Here is a 22,347-nt window from a genome sequence, read left to right on the forward strand (position 1 = left end):
ATCCTAGGTGGTCAACATGATCTTTCCAAGTAGGGCTGAACACTGCAATGTCATCCAAGCATGCCATGCAGAAGTCCTCCATCCCATTCAGAATCTGATTAACCATCCCTTGGAATGTAGCCGGTGCATTCTTTAATCTAAAAGGCATAACCTTAAAATGGTATAAGCCAGCTGGGGTTGAGAATGCAGTTTTCTCCTTGGCATGGTCTGTCAAGGCTATTTGCCAATAGCCCGATGTGAGATCAAATGTGCTGAGGAACTTGGCTGAACCAAGTCTATCCACCAGCTCATCTGTCCTTGGCAATGGATGGGCATCAGTCTTAGTGACTGCATTTAGAGCTCTATAGTCCACACAGAATCTCAACTCCTTGGATCCTGCCTTTGGTACTAACACAACTGGGCTAGACCATGGACTAGTAGAGGGCTCTATTACCCTGAGATCAAGCATCTTGTTGACCTCTCCTTTGATGTGGGTTCTTACATTCTCTGACATTATGTAACCCCTGCTTTTGACAGGTAAAGAGTCACCAGTGTTGAATTCATGCTTGCCCCAAGGGGTCAAGCCTGGTGAAAGTGAGAACAGGGGGGCAAATTGATTAAAAAAAACGTTGCACTCCTCCTGTTGTTCAGAAGTCAGACTAGAAGAGAGATTAACTCCTTCTCTTTTCTCATCTAAAGGTTCGCCTCTGAGAAGGTCAGGCAGAGGTTCACTCTCCTCCTCCTCTTGAGCTGAAGCTAGAAGCAAAGCTCCCACTTCTGGTCTGGAGACATAAGCCTTCAAACGGTTGGTGTGAAAGACTCTGGGAGCCTCCTTAGGATTGCCTAAGTCCACCAGATAGTTCACCTCTCCAAGTTTTCCCACAGTCTTGAAGGGTCCTATCCACTTGTCCTGCAAGGCCCTGTGCCTTGCTGGCACCATAACAAGAACTAGCTGGTCTTGAGCGAACTCAACCATGTTGGCCTTCTGGTCATGCCAATGCTTAACCAGCACCTGACCTGCTTTCAAGTTGTCACTTGCTTCAGCCATCATGTGCGACATTCTCCTCCGGAGTCCTATCACATAGTCAGTCACTGTGACTGGCTTGGGGGAAGGAGCACTCTCCAACCCCTCCTTAATCAGGGCCAATGGACCTCTGACTGGATGGCCATAGAGAGGTTCAAAGGGACAGTAAGCCACTCACTCCTGAGGGACTTCTCTATATGCAAAGAGAAGGCATGGCACCAGAAGATCCCACTTTCTTTTAAGGGGGTCTTATAAAGCTTCTATCATGCTCTTAATGGTTCTGTTGAACCTTTCAACCAATCCATTTGTCTGAGGGTGGTATGCGGTAGTTAGCTTGTAGGTAACTCCACAGTTTTTTCACATGGCCTTCATGTAGTGGGACATAGAATTCGACCCCCTGTCGGATATTACCTCCTTAGAAAACCCAACCCTGGTAAAAATACCAAGGAGGGCCTTAGACACAGCCTAGGCTGTAACAGTCCTCAAAGGAATAGCTTCAGGGTACCTAGTAGCATGGTCTACGACAACAAGTATAAACCTGTTGACTGAAGAGGTTGGAGGGTCAAGAGGACCGACAATGTAGATTCCCACCCTCTCAAATGGTACTCCCACCACAGGGAGAGGCACTAAAGGTGCCACATTCTTGGAGCCACTCTTACCAGAAGTTTGGCAGGTGTGGCAACGCTTGCAATACTTATCTACCTCAGCCCCCATTTTAGGCCAATAAAGGCAGAGAGAGAGCCTTTCCTTGGTCTTCTTGAAACTCAAGTGACCAGCCAAAGGTATCTCATGGGCTAGTTGCAAGAATTGGAGTATTTTCCCTTAGGGCACTACAAGTCTTTTGTAGTCTCCAGGGGTTGACTCTGTTGGTTCACTGTAGAAGAGGTCATCTTCCCAATGCAACCTATACTTCCCAGGCTCTTGCTCTTCAAGCTGAGAAGCTGCCTGGTGGCAAAGACCTTCCAGAGTTGGACATTCTCTTCGTCCCTTACTGAAGTCTGCCCTGCTGGGTCCACCTTCTGCCAGTAAAGACTGCAGCTCAGGATGGTCCACAGGGTCCAGATCGCTGATAAGATCCTGACCTTCTACTAGATCTGAATCCTCAGATTCTAGTTCAACCACACAGGGTGGTACCTCACTCTCAACCTCAGCTGGAGGAGGAGTCACAGGTGTGACTTTGGACAACCGAGGGGATGTCCTTGTTGGAAGCACAGAAGTGCTTCCTGCTGGTTTCTTCTTAGAAGTCTTGGGTTTCCCCTTTGCTTCTGGTTGCTCAGAAATAGCAGTTAGTAACTCCAGTGGAGTAGGAGTGATTTATTTTTCTATCATCTCCTCAGGCGAGCCCCTCAAGGTCCTATCCCTTGCAGGTGTGGTGAGCTCCTGTAGTCTTTTGCTGGGAGGTCTGGGGGTACTTGACACTACTCCAAGATCTTTTAGGTAATTTCCCAACAGAACCCTTCCAGGTACTTCAGATTGCACACTAACAGGTATCCTGACAGTCATGTCATTGCACTGGAGGAGAGCTGGTAACTGGAGAAGCATCTGCACAGGCCCTCCAGCTAACTTGGTGAGGCATTTGGGTGCCTTAGCAACATCCTCCACCTTGAAAAAAGATTTGTCCACCACAGTTATGCTGGCTCCAGTGTCTCTAATGGCAGGGGTCTCCTGACCATTCACTAGGACACTGTCCTTATAATACTCTTTAGTATTTTTTGGGATAGAATTATAGACATCTAAATTCTGTTGTTCCCACAACCCCAAGGACACTAAAGGAACACTAGCTGAGACTCTTATGGGGTCTTCAGCTAGTAGTTGAAAGTTTCCACTGGCCATTTGTACTTTATCCTCAGGAGTGAAGGCTAAGTAGACAGTGTGGACCCTGAAGGTTTACCCTTACATCTGGGATCCCCTTTCACATGGTCAGTTTAACCACAAACATAACATTTCCCAAATGTCTTTATGAATGGTGGCTTGTTCTGACTTCCTTCTGGTCTGGGACCAGAAGGTACACTAGAGTGAGTTGGTTTCCCTTGTGACTTACCCTTAGAGTTTTGTTTGTGGCCCTCTTTGGAATTGGAATTATTTGAATTCTCTTCGTTGTCTTTCTTAGGCTGCTTTCCCACATCCTTTTTCTGAGTGACCCCAGAATCCTTGTGAGTAGCCCTGTTGGTAACCCACAAGTCATTAGCCTTAGCTAGTTTCTTGGAATCTATTTCCTTAGAATCAGCCAAGTGCTGTCTGAGCTCAGGAGAGCAGGCATCAAAGATAGACTCCAACATGACAAGATTTCTCATTCCCTCATAAGTGTTCACTCTGTAACCCTTAATCCATCCCTCTAGGTTTTTCAAACACTTACACACCCAGGTAGCCCAAGGGGTACCATCATGCTTTTTGAGGGTCCTAAACCTCTTAAGGTACTGGGAAGCGGTCTTCCGAAATCTAGCTCTCAAAGCTGGTTTCACACATTCATAGTCCATCCTGTCCACCTCCCCCAACTCCATTACCACATCAGATGCAACAGGGGGGGCCTAGAGAATAACCAGGGAAGCAACTGATTCCCTGTGATGTCCTGGAGCCCATGATTGTATTCAAACATAGCAAGCCAATCCAACACATCCAACTTAGGTTCATACATACCCACAATCTCTTTAGACATCCGGGGTCTCTTTGGACTGGAAGATCTAGAGGATCCGGGGAGAGAAGAATTTTTCACAGACAATTTCTTCATCTCTAGCTCATGATTGAGCTCCATTTCTCTGAGCCTTAGTTCTTGGTGTTTCTGTTCAGTTTGGGCACTAGTTCTTTTGAATTCAAGTTCAAGCCTCATTTTTTCAAGTGAGATAAACTCAAGGCTTAATGTGGGACCTGACAAAGGTTCAGTAGCCAAGGCTTGAGGCCTTTGAGCAGGCAGAGGACTAGTGGGGGCTACACTGTCAGCCTCCACTTCCTCATCTGTCTCAACAATAACATCATCAACATTATCATCCTCGATATTTGCTACAGTTGCTGGAGGAGTAGGCACTACAGCCCCACTCTCCAGACTTTGTTTCTCCAACAATCTTTCAATCAACTTTGATTTCTTGCCTATGACAGAAGACTTTTTTGTCTGCACAGATCCCTTAAATACTCAGCAGTATTTACAAGGAGGGTCTCCTGGCTATAGCGCTCCATATTTCACTTGGTGTTGTAAAATGAGCTTTCAGTGATTGTTAAGCCTTGTGGTTAGTTGCACCAAGGTACTAGCAGCACTCTAAAATGTAAACTCAATACTTTATCCTCACCGCTGTACACCAGTGTTAGACAGAATCCTATGTAGTTCCCTTGTGGAGCACTACAGAAGATTAGGACTACAGGTATATGCAATAAATCCCCTTTGGTATCAGTCTGTACCACAAAGATTTAGTTGGTAGCTGTGGCTGAGCAGTCAGACTTATCTCAAGAGGGAGATGAGCAGTATTCAGGGCTTACACACTAGGACTACAACACTATGGAGCAAAGAAAAACTGACCAAAGCTTTGTATCAAAAAGAATATATATATATATATATATATATATTTCATACTCTTAATTCCACACACAAGTCACTATCCTGAAAGCAAGTTAAAAAGGTCAAGAAAAGTATACACAACTTCCTCTTTAAATTGTAGACAAGTTGGAGCAAGAGTGAAAATTGAGCAAAATGGCACAGTGTAAACCAAGCAGAAATGGCACTCTAACAATTTCTTCAGAGGGAGGGAAAGTTCAAGTTATATAGGGTTAGACTCCTAAACACACCAGCAAAACTTCCCAATTGGATTGTGAACAAGTTAGGCAAGGTAGCATTTTAGCATAAGCAATACTTAGGTGAAAACCGAGCAAAATGGCACTTCAACAATATATAAAGGGGAAAGAAAGGTGGTTATAAGAGTTTAGGTGCACCAACACATTTCTTGATGAAAAGCAATCTAGAGAAGGCAGATGTAACAGAATTAGCCAGAATCAATAGGCCTGTGCCAGAGTCAGTGGTATAAGGCAAAGTGCCCACGTTCAAACGGTTCTAGTAGCTGCAGTCAAGTCTTTGTTTAACAGTTGAAAAGGCGGTTGCAGAAGGTAAAAGGACAATGTTAGACAATAGGGACGGCCAGCCCCGAAGGCAAGTAAAGGATTTAACACACCTTTAGCAGTACCCAACGAAACGGGCGGGAGGCCTGACGGAACAATGTACCTTGAAAGTGGAACTACCGGCGGTGGCGGTAGTTCCTGGGAGTTCCTGCAGTTCGGGAGATCCAGCAGAGGAAGAGAGGCTCTCATCGTGGAGGAAGGTTTGAGTCACTGCACTGCCCAAGGAAGAAGCCGGCCGCGGTGATGCCAAAACGGAATAAAAGGTATTCTCCTTTAAATCGCGGTCATGGTAGACGGGTGCCTGGCTATCCGGTCTCCTAGTGCTTGGCACTGGCGGTTCGACCAAGGCAGATCCGGGAAGGCGATTGGCGAACTGGTTGGCCCCACCAGCTCAAGGGAAGAAGGCACTTGCAAGTGAAGCACATGGGATGCCAGTGAGGCAATCTGCCTGGAACACCCGAGATGCCAGTAAGGCAATCTGCCTGGAGCACCTGAGATGCCAGTGAGGCAATCTGCCTGGAACACCCGAGATGCCAGTGGGCCAATCTACCTGGAGCACCCGAGATGCCAGTGAGGCAATCTGCCTGGAGCACCTGAGATGCCAGTGAGCCAATCTGCCTGGAGCACCTGACATGCCAGTGAGGCAATCTACCTGGAGCACCTGAGATGCCAGTGGGCCAATCTACCTGGAGCACCCGAGATGCCAGTGAGGCAATCTCCCTGGAGCCCCCGAGATGCCTCAAAGATGATGCAGTTGTAGGTTTTGTGAAGAAGGGATAAGGTGGCACAGGGAGCTTCAGATGCTGAGGGCAACTCCTGCTTTGATCAGTGGAAACCTATGTGAATTGTGCCATAAGGCTGTGGCACCTCTTGCCAGTCCATCCTGTATGATCGTTTTCTGATAATAATGATGAGGATGGTGGAGAGGAGGAGGGGTAGTGCATATAAAGATGGGAGACAAATCGATGGCTGTAATAGTTGAATTAATCATAAGCACTGGCATTTCTCCAGAGTGTAGACAGTTGTCGTACAGAAGAGTTTAAGCCCTATGCAAAGGTGCCTTAGTCCTGCCACCTTAGTTGCCAGATCCTGTGCCACCTCTGCAGTAACCAAGGAAACCCGGGCACGTGTGACCCTTGGTGGGCCTCTTCACTGGAGTGCCTGCCGTCTGGTCCTCTCGCAAGGCACCCAAGTCTCACTTAGGGAGGCCAACCAAAACCTTAAAATAATCATAAGCACTGGCAATTGCACCGGCAGCCCATTTCTGCATCCTTGGTTAAGCTGCAGTGTAGAAGGGGGTCTTGGGTCATCAGTAAACAGTGAAAGACGGACATTCTGGCGCAGCCGATTGGGCGCTGGGCCTTTTGGCGCAGCTCCCATTTAAGCGCCGGCTAGTAAGTAACTACTGTAGAGTAGAGCCCCCCCGCCCCCCGCGGGTTCAGTGAGAGGGGGCGTGTCCAGCCCTGGCCCCCCCCCCCCCCCCGGCTCACCGATGAATGATGCCCACCATCACATCAAGGCGGAAACATGTCTGGGTGCTCGTGTTCTGGGTGTGGGCGGGGGGGGGGGCATTGCTCTGCAGGGGGCAGGCCCCCGGGTGACTTGGCAGAGGAGTCCGGGGTGGGCAGCGTGAGGGCACGGGGAGGGGGTCTCGGTCCTGGCTGGGGAGGAGCCGGGCCTCCGGTCTCGGCGGGGGCCCGGGGAGGTGGGGGGGGGCAGCAGGAGGCGCAGAGGGTCGGGTTTACTTCCAGATCCGGGGCGGGCTCAGGCGAGGAGCGGGAGTGGAGAGGCTGCCGGTGAGGAGGGTGAGGAGCGGGGGGAGGGGGGGCCGCGCCGGGGCGGGGGAGCGCCCCCCCCGCCCATAACGCCACAGCTTTCGCTTCGCCGCCATCTGTGTTTCTTTCCGTTATTTCTGCATTCTCATGCCCCCCCCATCCATATCCTGGGCGCTCGTAACCCCCCCTCCCCCACTAGATTTCTCCCTAGGCCCCCCCGCACCCTCTTCGCGCCTCATGAATTACTCAGACGCTGCAGAAATTCCTGCCCCGAGGCCTAGAAAGAAAGAAGAAGAGTCACGAGGTGGGGGCGGGGCAATAACAGGCCCCCCCCAAGGGAGGGGGCAGCAGGGGGAGCTGGGCAATAAAGGGAGGGGGCAGCAGGGGGAGCTGGGCAATAACAGGCCCCCCCCAAAGGGAGGGGGCAGCAGGGAGAGCTGGGCAATAACAGGCCCCCCCAAAGGGAGGGGGCAGCAGGGAGAGCTGGGCAATAACAGGGCTCCCCAAGGGGAAGGGGGAGCTGGGCAATAAGGGGAGGGGGCAGCAGGGGGAGCTGGGCAATAACAGGGCTCCCCAAGGGGAAGGGGGAGCTGGGCAATAACAGGGCTCCACAAGGGGAAGGGGGAGCTGGGCAATAAGGGGAGGGGGGAGCTGGGCAATAACAGGGCTCCCCAAGGGGAAGGGGGAGCTGGGCAATAACAGGGCTCCCCAAGGGGAAGGGGGAGCTGGGCAATAAGGGGAGGGGGCAGCAGGGGGAGCTGGGCAATAACAGGGCTCCCCAAGGGGAAGGGGGAGCTGGGCAATAAGGGGAGGGGGCAGCAGGGGGAGCTGGGCAATAACAGGGCTCCCCAAGGGGAAGGGGGAGCTGGGCAATGAGGGGAGGGGGCAGCAGGGGGAGCTGGGCAATAACAGGGCTCCCCAAGGGGAGGGGGCAGCAGGGAGAGCTGGGCAATAACGGATCCCCAAGGGGAGGGGGCAGCAGGGGGAGCTGGGCAATAACAGGGCTCCCCAAGGGGAGGGGGCAGCAGGGAGAGCTGGGCAATAACAGGGCTCCCCAAGGGGAGGGGGCAGCAGGGGGAGCGGGGCAATAACAGGGCTCCCCAAGGGGAGGGGGCAGCAGGGAGAGCTGGGCAATAACCGGGCTCCCCAAGGGGAGGGGGCAGCAGGGAGAGCTGGGCAATAACCGGGCTCCCCAAGGGGAGGGGGCAGCAGGGGGAGCGGGGCAATAACAGGGCTCGCCAAGGGGAGGGGGTAGCAGGGAGAGCTGGGCAATAACAGGGCTCCCCAAGGGGAGGGGGCAGCAGGGAGAGCTGGGCAATAACCGGGCTCCCCAAGGGGAGGGGGCAGGAGGGGGAGCGGGGCAATAACAGGGCTCCCCAAGGGGAGGGGGCAGCAGGGAGAGCTGGGCAATAACCGGGCTCCCCAAGGGGAGGGGGCAGGAGGGGGAGCGGGGCAATAACAGGGCTCCCCAAGGGGAGGGGGCAGCAGGGAGAGCTGGGCAATAACCGGGCTCCCCAAGGGGAGGGGGCAGCAGGGGGAGCGGGGCAATAACAGGGCTCCCCAAGGGGAGGGGGCAGCAGGGAGAGCTGGGCAATAACCGGGCTCCCCAAGGGGAGGGGGCAGCAGGGGGAGCGGGGCAATAACAGGGCTCGCCAAGGGGAGGGGGCAGCAGGGAGAGCTGGGCAATAACAAGGCTCGCCAAGGGGAGGGGCAATAACAGGACGTCACAGAGGGGATGAGACATTAAGATACCAGAGGGAGCTGTACAGGCCATTAGAGCAGGCCACAGCATCCGGACTTTGGGGCATCAGGGACATCCGAGGAAGGAGGGCATTATTAAGGCTGGAGGGTGGATACTAGGATATCAGGGAGAGGTGTCGGGACGCGGGGCATCAGAGGGAGGAGGGGGCTGCCCGGGTATCAGTGAGAGGAGATCAGTGGCTGGGCACCAGTGGAGGGCCATGATGCGCCACCGAGGATAACTCTACACAGCATCCTCGAGGGGAGGGCAATAACTGGGAGCCCCAGAGAGAGCAGGGCAATAACAGCCCCACAGGGGGGAGCACTCACGAGGCACTACAGAGACGCCACCATTCCTTTCATTTAGCTGTTTATCCCCAACACACGGAAGAGGATAGGTGACGGGGAGGCACCTGGGAGGGGTGGGGGCGGGTGGGGGTCATGTGAAGAAGATGAAGAGAAAAGCAAGGTGGTAGGTAACACGCATTGGCAATGCCAACAGTTTGGGCTTTTGGGTAGGCATGGGAAAGGGACTTGCCAGTTGTATTATGTGGCCATCAATGGCAGCAGTTGCAACATGGCACGAGTGCCTGGGTACATAATAGCAGTGCCCAGCAAATGCCCGAGCCAAGCCGGCAAACTGTATTCTCTTCATTTTTTGTATGTAGATGCATTTTCTCTATTGAGACGCTGGCCCCCAGCCTGTGTGATCTGAACTCCTTGCATTGCTCTTTGCGCCGCCCTCGCTGCATCTGTTGATGACATGAACGCATATTACATCAATAAAATAAAAAAAACTTATACACAAGCCAGCACTGTTGGCTTTGCCAATGTCTGTTTTTAACCAGACTTCAGTAAAGGACACACATAGTCCTTATACATCAAGTTGCTGAAGGCAGACCTAGTTAAGACATTTTATTACACTAATAGCGTGCTTACAGCGCCAAGTAAGTCACAAACTTTCAGAAGACTGCTTTAAAAAAGCACTGCCAGGAACTTTCAGCTCATGTTTGCTGGAAGGTCTTCATTAAAGGGAACTCAACGCCCTTCCTGAACTGCTACAGCTCCCTGAAGAGGACGGCTTTTGCTTTTAGCACGACCGCACACTTTCCACGCACTACTGGTAGGGCCGGAAGTTAGGGATTGACTCTGAAGAAGTGCCTCTAAAAAGGAGGTCCCCATCAGCTCCCGAGACCGCGTACCCACTCTACTAGATGCAATCTCACCCACTCTACTAGATGCAATCTCACCCACTCCACTAGATGCAGGCTCACCCACTCTCCTAGAAGCAATCTCACCCACTCCACTAGATGCAGGCTCACCCACTCTACTAGAAGCAATCTCACGCACTCTACTAGAAGCACTCTCACCCACTCTACTAGATGCAATCTCACCCACTCCACTAGATGCAGGCTCACCCACTCTCCTAGAAGCAATCTCACCCACTCCACTAGATGCAGGCTCACCCACTCTACTAGAAGCAATCTCACCCACTCTACTAGAAGCAATCTCACCCACTCTACTAGAAGCACTCTCACCCACTCTACTAGAAGCACTCTCACCCACTCTACTAGAAGCACTCTCACCTACTCTACTAGATGCAATCTCACCCACTCTACTAGATGCAATCTCACCCACTCTACTAGAAGCAATCTCACCCACTCTACTAGAAGCACTCTCACCCACTCTACTAGAAGCACTCTCACCCACTCTACTAGATGCAATCTCACCCACTCTGCTAGAAGCAATCTCACCCACTCCACTAGATGCAGGCTCACCCACTCTCCTAGAAGCAATCTCACCCACTCCACTAGATGCAGGCTCACCCACTCTACTACAGCTCCCTGAAGAGGACGGCTTTTGCTTTTAGCACAACCGCACACTTTCAACGCACTACTGGTAGGGCCGGAAGTTAGGGATTGACTCTGAAGAAGTGCCTCTAAAAAGGAGGTCCCCATCAGCTCCCGAGACCGCGTACCCACTCTACTAGATGCAATCTCACCCACTCTACTAGATGCAATCTCACCCACTCCACTAGATGCAGGCTCACCCACTCTCCTAGAAGCAATCTCACCCACTCCACTAGATGCAGGCTCACCCACTCTACTAGAAGCAATCTCACGCACTCTACTAGAAGCACTCTCACCCACTCTACTAGATGCAATCTCACCCACTCCACTAGATGCAGGCTCACCCACTCTCCTAGAAGCAATCTCACCCACTCCACTAGATGCAGGCTCACCCACTCTACTAGAAGCAATCTCACCCACTCTACTAGAAGCAATCTCACCCACTCTACTAGAAGCACTCTCACCCACTCTACTAGAAGCACTCTCACCCACTCTACTAGAAGCACTCTCACCCACTCTACTAGAAGCACTCTCACCCACTCTACTAGAAGCACTCTCACCCACTCTACTAGAAGCACTCTCACCTACTCTACTAGATGCAATCTCACCCACTCTACTAGATGCAATCTCACCCACTCTACTAGAAGCAATCTCACCCACTCTACTAGAAGCACTCTCACCCACTCTACTAGAAGCACTCTCACCCACTCTACTAGATGCAATCTCACCCACTCTGCTAGAAGCAATCTCACCCACTCCACTAGATGCAGGCTCACCCACTCTCCTAGAAGCAATCTCACCCACTCCACTAGATGCAGGCTCACCCACTCTACTACAGCTCCCTGAAGAGGACGGCTTTTGCTTTTAGCACAACCGCACACTTTCAACGCACTACTGGTAGGGCCGGAAGTTAGGGATTGACTCTGAAGAAGTGCCTCTAAAAAGGAGGTCCCCATCAGCTCCCGAGACCGCGTACCCACTCTACTAGATGCAATCTCACCCACTCTACTAGATGCAATCTCACCCACTCCACTAGATGCAGGCTCACCCACTCTCCTAGAAGCAATCTCACCCACTCCACTAGATGCAGGCTCACCCACTCTACTAGAAGCAATCTCACGCACTCTACTAGAAGCACTCTCACCCACTCTACTAGGTGCAATCTCACCCACTCCACTAGATGCAGGCTCACCCACTCTCCTAGAAGCAATCTCACCCACTCCACTAGATGCAGGCTCACCCACTCTACTAGAAGCAATCTCACCCACTCTACTAGAAGCAATCTCACCCACTCTACTAGAAGCACTCTCACCCACTCTACTAGAAGCACTCTCACCTACTCTACTAGATGCAATCTCACCCATTCTACTAGATGCAATCTCACCCACTCTACTAGAAGCAATCTCACCCACTCTACTAGAAGCACTCTCACCCACTCTACAAGAAGCACTCTCACCCACTCTACTAGATGCAATCTCACCCACTCTGCTAGAAGCAATCTCACCCACTCCACTAGATGCAGGCTCACCCACTCTCCTAGAAGCAATCTCACCCACTCCACTAGATGCAGGCTCACCCACTCTACTAGAAGCAATCTCACCCACTCTACTAGAAGCAATCTCACCCACTCTACTAGAAGCACTCTCACCCACTCTACTAGAAGCACTCTCACCCACTCTACTAGATGCAGGCTCACCCACTCTACTAGAAGCAATCTCACCCACTCCACTAGATGCAGGCTCACCCACTCTACTAGATGCAATCTCACCCACTCTTCTAGATGCAATCTCACCCACTCTACTAGAAGCAATCTCACCCACTCCACTAGATGCAGGCTCACCCACTCTCCTAGAAGCAATCTCACCCACTCCACTAGATGCAGGCTCACCCACTCTACTAGATGCAATCTCACCCACTCTACTAGAAGCAATCTCACCCACTCTACTAGAAGCACTCTCACCCACTCTACTAGAAGCACTCTCACCCACTCTACTAGATGCAATCTCACCCACTCTACTAGAAGCAATCTCACCCACTCTACTAGAAGCAATCTCACCCACTCCACTAGATGCAGGCTCACCCACTCTACTAGATGCAATCTCACCCACTCTTCTAGATGCAATCTCACCCACTCTACTAGAAGCAATCTCACCCACTCCACTAGATGCAGGCTCACCCACTCTCCTAGAAGCAATCTCACCCACTCTACTAGAAGCACGCTCACCCACTCTACTAGAAGCAATCTCACCCACTCTACTAGAAGCAATCTCACCCACTCCACTAGATGCAGGCTCACCCACTCTCCTAGAAGCAATCTCACCCACTCTACTAGAAGCACTCTCACCCACTCTACTAGATGCAATCTCACCCACTCTACTAGAAGCAATCTCACCCACTCCACTAGATGCAGGCTCACCCACTCTACTAGATGCAATCTCACCCACTCTACTAGAAGCAATCTCACCCACTCTACTAGATGCAGGCTCACCCACTCTACTAGATGCAATCTCACCCACTCTTCTAGATGCAATCTCACCCACTCTTCTAGATGCAATCTCACCCACTCTACTAGAAGCAATCTCACCCACTCCACTAGATGCAGGCTCACCCACTCTCCTAGAAGCAATCTCACCCACTCTACTAGAAGCACTCTCACCCACTCTACTAGATGCAATCTCACCCACTCTACTAGAAGCAATCTCACCCACTCCACTAGATGCAGGCTCACCCACTCTACTAGATGCAATCTCACCCACTCTACTAGAAGCAATCTCACCCACTCCACTAGATGCAGGCTCACCCACTCTACTAGATGCAATCTCACCCACTCTACTAGAAGCAATCTCACCCACTCTACTAGATGCAGGCTCACCCACTCTACTAGATGCAATCTCACCCACTCTTCTAGATGCAATCTCACCCACTCTACTAGATGCAGGCTCACCCACTCTACTAGATGCAATCTCACCCACTCTTCTAGATGCAATCTCACCCACTCTACTAGAAGCAATCTCACCCACTCCACTAGATGCAGGCTCACCCACTCTACTAGATGCAATCTCACCCACTCTTCTAGATGCAATCTCACCCACTCTACTAGATGCAGGCTCACCCACTCTACTAGATGCAATCTCACCCACTCTTCTAGATGCAATCTCACCCACTCTACTAGAAGCAATCTCACCCACTCCACTAGATGCAGGCTCACCCACTCTACTAGATGCAATCTCACCCACTCTTCTAGATGCAATCTCACCCACTCTACTAGATGCAGGCTCACCCACTCTACTAGATGCAATCTCACCCACTCTACTAGAAGCAATCTCACCCACTCTACTAGAAGCAATCTCACCCACTCTACTAGAAGCAATCTCACCCACTCCACTAGATGCAGGCTCACCCACTCTACTAGATGCAATCTCACCCACTCTTCTAGATGCAATCTCACCCACTCTACTAGATGCAGGCTCACCCACTCTACTAGATGCAATCTCACCCACTCTTCTAGATGCAATCTCACCCACTCTACTAGAAGCAATCTCACCCACTCCACTAGATGCAGGCTCACCCACTCTACTAGATGCAATCTCACCCACTCTTCTAGATGCAATCTCACCCACTCTACTAGATGCAGGCTCACCCACTCTACTAGATGCAATCTCACCCACTCTTCTAGATGCAATCTCACCCACTCTACTAGAAGCAATCTCACCCACTCCACTAGATGCAGGCTCACCCACTCTACTAGATGCAATCTCACCCACTCTTCTAGATGCAATCTCACCCACTCTACTAGATGCAGGCTCACCCACTCTACTAGATGCAATCTCACCCACTCTTCTAGATGCAATCTCACCCACTCTACTAGAAGCAATCTCACCCACTCCACTAGATGCAGGCTCACCCACTCTACTAGAAGCAATCTCACCCACTCTCCTAGAAGCAATCTCACCCACTCCACTAGATGCAGGCTCACCCACTCTACTAGATGCAATCTCACGCACTCTACTAGAAGCACTCTCACCCACTCTACTAGATGCAGGCTCACCCACTCCACTAGATGCAGGCTCACCCACTCTACTAGAAGCAATCTCACCCACTCTACTAGAAGCAATCTCACCCACTCCACTAGATGCAGGCTCACCCACTCTACTAGATGCAATCTCACCCACTCTTCTAGATGCAATCTCACCCACTCTACTAGAAGCAATCTCACCCACTCCACTAGATGCAGGCTCACCCACTCTACTAGATGCAATCTCACCCACTCTTCTAGATGCAATCTCACCCACTCTACTAGATGCAATCTCACCCACTCTACTAGAAGCAATCTCACCCACTCCACTAGATGCAGGCTCACCCACTCTCCTAGAAGCAATCTCACCCACTCCACTAGATGCAGGCTCACCCACTCTACTAGAAGCAATCTCACCCACTCTCCTAGAAGCAATCTCACCCACTCCACTAGATGCAGGCTCACCCACTCTACTAGATGCAATCTCACGCACTCTACTAGAAGCACTCTCACCCACTCTACTAGATGCAGGCTCACCCACTCCACTAGATGCAGTCTTACCCACTCTACTAAATGCAATCTCACGCACTCTACTAGAAGCACTCTCACCCACTCTCCTAGAAGCAATCTCACCCACTCCACTAGATGCAGGCTCACCCACTCTACTATAAGCAATCTCACCCACTCTACTAGAAGCAATCTCACCCACTCCACTAGAAGCAGGCTCACCCACTCTCCTAGAAGCAATCTCACCCACTCCACTAGATGCAGGCTCACCCACTCTACTAGATGCAATCTCACGCACTCTACTAGAAGCACTCTCACCCACTCTACTAGATGCAGGCTCACCCACTCCACTAGATGCAGTCTTACCCACTCTACTAAATGCAATCTCACCCACTCTTCTAGATGCAATCTCACCCACTCTACTAGCTGCAATCTCACCCACTCCACTAGAAGCAATCTCACCCACTCTACTAGCTGCAATCTCACCCACTCTACTAGATGCAGTCTCACCCACTCTACTAGATGCAGTCTCACCCACTCCACCACTAGAAGCAGTCTCACCCACTCTACTAGCTGCAATCTCACCCACTCCACTAGATGCAATCTTACCCACTCCTCTAGATGCAATCTCACCCAATCCTCTAGATGCAGTCTCACCCACTCCACTAGATGCAATCTCACCCACTCCACGAGATGCAATCTCACCCACTCCTCTAGATGCAATCTCACCCACTGTACTAGATGCAGTCACACCCACTCTACTAGATGCAGTCTCACCCACTCTACTAGCTGCAGTCTCACCCACTCCACTAGATGCAATCTCACCCACTCTACTAGATGCAATCTCACCCACTCCTCTAGATGCAATCTCTCCCACTCCACTAGATGCAATCTCACCCACCCTACTAGCTGCAGTCTCTCACACTCTTCTAGATGCAGTCTCACCCACTCTACTAGATGCAGTCTCACCCACTCTACTAGCTGCAATCTCACCCACTCTACTAGATGCAGTCTCACCCACTCTACTAGCTGCAATCTCACCCACTCTACTAGATGCAATCTCACTCACTCCACTAGATGCCATCTCACCCACTCTACTAGATGCAATCTCACCCACTCTACTAGATGCAATCTCACTCACTCCACTAGATGCCATCTCACCCACTCCACTAGATGCAATCTCACCCACTCCACTCTCACCCACTCTACTAGATGCAATCTCACCCACTCTACTAGATGCAATCTCACTCACTCCACTAGATGCCATCCCACCCACTCCACTAGATGCAATCTCACCCACTCCACCATCACCCACTCTACTAGATGCAATCTCACCCACTCTACTAGATGCAATCTCACCCACTCCACTAGATGCAATCTCACCCACTCTACTAGATGCAGTCTCACCCACTCCTCTAGATGCAGTCTCACCCACTCTACTAGATGCAGGCTCACCCACTCTACTTGATGCAGTCTCACCCACACTACTAGATGCAGTCTCACCCACTCTACTAGATGCAATCTCACCCACTCTACTAGCTGCAGTCTCAACCACTCTACTAGATCCAATCTCACCCACTCTACTAGATGCAGTCTCACCCACTCCACTAGATGCAATCTCACCCACTCTACTAGCTGCAGTCTCACCCACTCTACTAGCTGCAGTCTCACCCACTCCACTAGATGCAATCTCTGGGTTGCTCCCCGGCAGGTTCTCATTTCTATCTCACTGGATGAAGTACTCGATCATGTGTTTCTAGGATTCCGTCTGAATCTACTTCCAGTGGGAGATTGCATCTAGTAGAGCTGAGGAGAACGCCTGATGACGCCATCTCTACGTCATATTCTCATTGAGAGTTCGGGGGCTCGGAAGCTGATGAGGACCTCCTTTTGTCACTTTGTTCACCTCAGCCGGGCCAGCATAGACAGTGGGGTCCACAGCAACTGGGGAGCACAGGTTGCATTGCCTTGAACATTCTGCACGTGGAGGTGCCCACTTCCTAAGAGGGTATTGGGAGCTTCCTGGGACGCATGCACAGGCCTGCAGCTCCTGAGGGAACCCCACCCCACAGCTCAGCTGTTATGCCCCTCTCAATCTATGGAGGTGCCTTCTAGTAACATTGACAGAGGACATAGTTTGTGGTCATTCTGAAGCGATGCTCCTGGGATTCTGGGCGCCAGTGCCATAGAATGTGGCATTATGAAGGAGGGCAGGTGCTAGAGCGGTTCTGACAGCTACTTGACTGTATTTTGGTGGGACCCAAGTCGCCTCCAACGGGTACCGCTGAGCCTCACCACAGCACTAATAGTATGGCCGGAACATTACCCAAATCTGGGGGTTTAAACAGTGTTTGTTTTTAAAGTACCCATTGATAGTTGGGATTGCAGGAGATATTTACCCCATAAAATACTATCTATCCTGTGCAGCACCTATGCTGCCTGTGTGCTCCTGATTCAGAATTAGGTGGTATTATCAAGGCAGGTTCTTGCCATTACTGCTAATGAGCCTGTGGATTCGGTCTAGAATCCATTCGCTGCATTTAGACTCCATCTAGAATCCCTTCGCTGCAGTTAGACTCCATCTAGAACCCATTTGCTGCAGTAAGACTCCTTCTAGAATCCCTTCACTGCAGTTAGATTCCATCTAGAAGCCATTTGCTGCAGTTAGACTCCATCTAGAATCCCTTCACTGCAGTTAGACTCCATCTAGAAGCCATACACTGCAGTTAGACTCCATCTAGGAGCCATTCGCTGCATTTAGACTCCATCTAGAAGCCATTTGCTGCAGTTAGACTCCATCTAGAATCCCTTCACTGCAGTTAGACTCCATCTAGAAGCCATACACTGCAGTTAGACTCCATCTAGAAGCCATTCGCTGCAGTTAGACTCCATCTAGAATCCCTTCACTGCAATTAGACTCCATCTAAAATCCCTTCACTGCAGTTAGACTCCATCTAGAATCCCTTCACTGCAATTAGACTCCATCTAGCATCCCTTCACTGCAGTTAGACTCCATCTAGAAGCCATTCGCTGCAGTTAGACTCCATCTAAAAGTCATTCACTGCATTTAGACTCCATCTAGAAGCCATTCGCTGCAGTTAGACTCCATCTAAAAGCCATTTGCTGCATTTAGACTCCATCTAGAAGCCATTTGCTGCAGTTCGACTCCATCTTTAGACTCCATCTAGAATCCCTTCACTGCAATTAGACTCCATCTAGAATCCCTTTGCTGCCGTTAGACTCCATCTAGAAGCCATTCCCTGCAGTTAGACTCCATCTAGAATCCCTTCGCTGCCGTTAGACTCCATCTAGAAGCCATTCCCTGCAGTTAGACTCCATCTAAAAGCCATTTGCTGCATTTAGACTCCATCTAGAAGCCATTTGCTGCAGTTAGACTCCATCTAGAATTCCTTAGCTGCAGTTAGACTCAATTTAAAAGCCATTCGCTGCAGTTAGAATCCATCTAGAAGCCATTTGCTGCAGTTAGACTCCATCTAAAAGCCATTTGCTGCAGTTAGAGTCCATCTAGAAGCTAATCATTGCAGTTAGACTCCATCTAGAATCCCTTCGCTGCAGTTAGACTCCATCTAGAAGCCATTTGCTGCAGTTAGATGCCATCTAGAATCCCTTCACTGCAGTTAGACTCCATCTAGAACCCATTTGCTGCAGTTAGACTCCATCTAGAATCCCTTCGCTGCAGTTAGACTCCATGTAGAACCCATTTGCTGCAGTTAGACTCCATCTAGAAGCCATTCGCTGCAGTTAGACTCCATCTAGAATCCCTTTGCTGCAGTTAGACTCCATCTAGAATCCATTTGCTGCAGTTAGACTCCATCTAGAATCTCTTCACTGCAGTTAGACTCCATCTAGAAGCCATTCGCTGCAGTTAGACTTCATTTAGAAGCCATTTGCTGCAGTTAGACTCCATCTAGAATCCCTTTGATGCAGTTAGACTCCATCTAGAATCCCTTCACCTTAGTTAGACTCTATCTAGAAGCCATTCACTGCAGTTAGTCTCCATCTAGAATCCCTTCGCTGCAGTTAGACTCCATCTAGAATCCCTTCGCTGCAGTTAGACTCCATCTAGAAGCTATTCGCTGCAGTTAGACTCCATCTAAAAGCCATTTGCTGCATTTAGACTCCATCTAGAAGCCATTCGTTGCAGTTAGACTCCAGCTAGAATCCCTTTGCTGCAGTTAGACTCCATCTAAAAGCCATTTCCTGCTGTTAGACTCCATCTAGAAGCCATTTGCTGCAGTTAGACTCCATCTAGAACCCATTTGCTGCAGTTAGACTCCATCTAGAATCCCTTCACTGCAGTTAGACTCCATCTAGAAGCCATTTGCTGCAGTTAGACTCCATCTAGAATCCCTTCACTGCAGTTAGACTCCATCTAGAAGCCATACACTGCAGTTAGACTCCATCTAGAATCCCTTCATTGCAATTAGACTCCATCTAGAACCCATGCACTGCAGTTAGACTCCATCTAGAAGCCATTCGTTGCAGTTAGACTCCATCTAGAACCCATTTGCTGCAGTAAGTCTCCATCTAGAATCCCTTCACTGCAGTTAGACTCCATCTAGAAGCCATTTGCTGCAGTTCGACTCCATCTTTAGACTCCATCTAGAATCCCTTCACTGCAATTAGACTCCATCTAGAATCCCTTTGCTGCCGTTAGACTCCATCTAGAAGCCATTCCCTGCAGTTAGACTCCATCTAGAATCCCTTCGCTGCCGTTAGACTCCATCTAGAAGCCATTCCCTGCAGTTAGACTCCATCTAGAATCCCTTCACTGCAGTTAGACTCCAGCTAGAAGCCATTCGCTGCAGTTAGACTCCATCTAGAAGCCATTCGCTGCAGTTAGACTCCATCTAAAAGCCATTTGCTGCATTTAGACTCCATTTAGAAGCCATTAGCTGCGGTTAGACTCCATCTAGAATCCCTTCGCAGCAGTTAGACTCAATCTAAAAGCCATTTGCTGCAGTTAGACTCCATCTAAAAGCCATTTGCTGCAGTTAGACTCCATCTAGAAGCCATTCACTGCAGTTAGACTCCGTCTAGAATCCCTTCACTGCAGTTAGACTCCATCTAGAAGCCATACACTGCAGTTAGACTCCATCTAAAAGCCATTCACTGCAGTTAGACTCCATCTAGAACCCATTTGCTGCAGTAAGTCTCCATCTAGAATCCCTTCACTGCAGTTAGACTTCATCTAGAAGCCATTCGCTGCAGTTCGACTCCATCTTTAGACTCCATCTAGAATCCCTTCACTGCAATTAGACTCCATCTAGAATCCCTTCGCTGCCGTTAGACTCCATCTAGAAGCCATTCCCTGCAGTTAGACTCCATCTAGAATCCCTTCACTGCAGTTAGACTCCATCTAGAAGCCATTCGCTGCAGTTAGACTCCATCTAAAAGCCATTCACTGCATTTAAACTCCATCTAAAAGCCATTCGCTGCAGTTAGACTCCATCTAGAAGCTATTCCCTGCAGTTAGACTCCATCTAGAATTCCTTCGCTGCAGTTAGACTCCATCTAGAAGCCATTCACTGCAGTTAGACTCAATCTAGAATCCCTTCACTGCAGTTAGACTCCATCTAGAAGCCATACACTGTAGTTAGACTCCATCTAGAACCCATTTGCTGCAGTTAGACTCCTTCTAGAATCCCTTCACTGCAGTTAGATTCCATCTAGAAGCCATTTGCTGCAGTTAGACTCCATCTAGAAGCCATTCACTGCAGTTAGACTCCATCTAGAAGCCATACACTGTAGTTAGACTCCATCTAGAAGCCATTTGCTGCAGTTAGACTCCATCTAGAATCCCTTCGCTGCAGTTAGACTCCATCTAGAATCCCTTCACTGCAATTCGACTCCATCTAGAATCCCTTCACTGCAGTTAGACTCCATCTAGAATCCATTCGCTGCAGTTAGACTCCATCTAAAAGCCATTTACTGCATTTAGACTCCATCTAGAAGCCATTCGCTGCAGTTAGACTCCATCTAAAAGCCATTCGCTGCATTTAGACTTCATCTAGAAGCCATTTGCTGCAGTTAGACTCCATCTAAAAGCCATTCGCTGCAGTTAGACTCCATCTAGAAGCTAATCGTTGCAGTTAGACTCCATCTAAAAGCCATTCGCTGCAGTTAGACTCCATCTAGAAGCTAATCGTTGCAGTTAGACTCCATCTAGAATCCCTTAGCTGCAGTTAGATTCAATTTAAAAGCCATTCGCTGCAGTTAGACTCCATCTAGAAGCCATTTGCTGCAGTTAGACTCCATCTAAAAGCCATTCGCTGCAGTTAGACTCCATCTAGAAGCTAATCGTTGCAGTTAGACTCCATCTAGAATCCCTTTGCTGCAGTTAGACTCCATCTAAAAGCCAGTTGCTGCAGTTAGACTCCATCTAGAAGCCATTTGCTGCAGTTAGACTCCATCTAGAACCCATTTGCTGCAGTTAGACTCCATCTAGAATCCCTTCACTGCAGTTAGACTCCATCTAGAAGCCATTTGCTGCAGTTAGACTCAATCTAGAATCCCTTCACTGCAGTTAGACTCCATCTAGAAGCCATACACTGCAGTTAGACTCCATCTAGAATCCCTTCACTGCAATTAGACTCCATCTAGAATCCCTTCGCTGCCGTTAGACTCCATCTAGAAGCCATTCCATGCAGTTAGACTCCATCTAGAATCCCTTCACTGCAGTTAGACTCCATCTAGAAGCCATTCGCTGCAGTTAGACTCCATCTAAAAGCCATTCACTGCATTTAGACTCCATCTAGAAGCCATTCGCTGCAATTAGACTCCATCTAGAAGCCATTCGCTGCAGTTAGACTCCATCTAGAAGCCATTTGCTGCAGTTAGACTCCATCTAGAATCCCTTCGCTGCAGTTAGACTCCATCTAGAAGCCATTCGCTGCATTTAGACGCCATCTAAAAGCCATTCGCTGCATTTAGACTCCATCTGGAATCCCTTTGCTGCAGTTAGACTCCATCTAGAATCCCTTTGCTGCAGTTAGAAAACATCTAGAAGCCATTTGCTGTAGTTAGACTCCATCTAGAATCCCTTTGATGCAGTTATAAAACATCTAGAAGCCATTTGCTGCAGTTAGACTCCATCTAGAATCCCTTCACTGCAGTTAGACTCCATCTAGAAACCCTTTGTTGCAGTTAGACTCCATCTTTAGACTCCAGCTATAATCCATTTGCTGCAATTAGACTCCATCTAGAATCCCTTCACTGCATTTAAGAAGCCATTTGCTGCAGTTAGACTCCATCTAGAAGCCATCCATCTAGAAGCCATTCGCTGCAGTTAGACTCCATCTAGAAGCCATTCGCTCCATTTAGACTCCATCTAAA

General features: G+C 49.8%; 2 protein-coding genes across 3 annotated transcripts in view; one reads left to right on the forward strand and one right to left on the reverse strand.

The window, feature by feature from the left end:
- Positions 1 to 6,782: 6,782 nt before the first annotated feature.
- The window catches only part of ST6GALNAC4 (ST6 N-acetylgalactosaminide alpha-2,6-sialyltransferase 4), a 266,878-nt gene continuing 251,313 nt past the window's right edge, over positions 6,783 to 22,347 (forward strand). Inside the window, exon 1 of one of the 2 annotated variants that reach the window (XM_069609108.1) lies at positions 6,783 to 6,900. The gene's annotated coding sequence lies outside the window, so the exon portion shown is untranslated. Of the gene's footprint in view, positions 6,910 to 22,347 lie in introns of both variants that reach the window. The other variant, XM_069609109.1, reaches the window with a different exon arrangement.
- Positions 9,658 to 16,258, reverse strand: LOC138471399 (fap1 adhesin). Its single transcript, XM_069609041.1, has 4 exons — positions 15,915 to 16,258; positions 11,470 to 15,800; positions 10,622 to 11,311; positions 9,658 to 10,463 (listed from the first exon to the last, which is right to left on the reverse strand). Exons 1-4 carry the CDS (start codon positions 16,256 to 16,258, stop codon positions 9,658 to 9,660), a joined length of 6,171 nt encoding a protein of 2,056 aa, XP_069465142.1.

This window comes from Ambystoma mexicanum, chromosome 8 (assembly GCF_040938575.1).
Source record: "Ambystoma mexicanum isolate Mex_15411 chromosome 8, UKY_AmexF1_1, whole genome shotgun sequence".
NCBI classification, from domain to species: domain Eukaryota; kingdom Metazoa; phylum Chordata; class Amphibia; order Caudata; family Ambystomatidae; genus Ambystoma; species Ambystoma mexicanum.

Bases quoted from the DNA above. Each gene is read 5' to 3' on its own strand.
- LOC138471399 (XM_069609041.1), bottom strand. From the start codon at position 16,258: ATGGCATCTAGTGGAGTGAGTGAGATTGCATCTAGTAGAGTGGGTGAG. The intron at 15,801-15,914 runs GTGAGAGACTGC...GATTGCATCTAG, and splicing joins GAGACTGCATCTAGAAGAGT to TGGAGTGGGTGAGACTGCAG. The intron at 11,312-11,469 runs GTGAGATTGCAT...CGTCCTCTTCAG, and splicing joins GATTGCATCTAGTAGAGTGG to GGAGCTGTAGTAGAGTGGGT.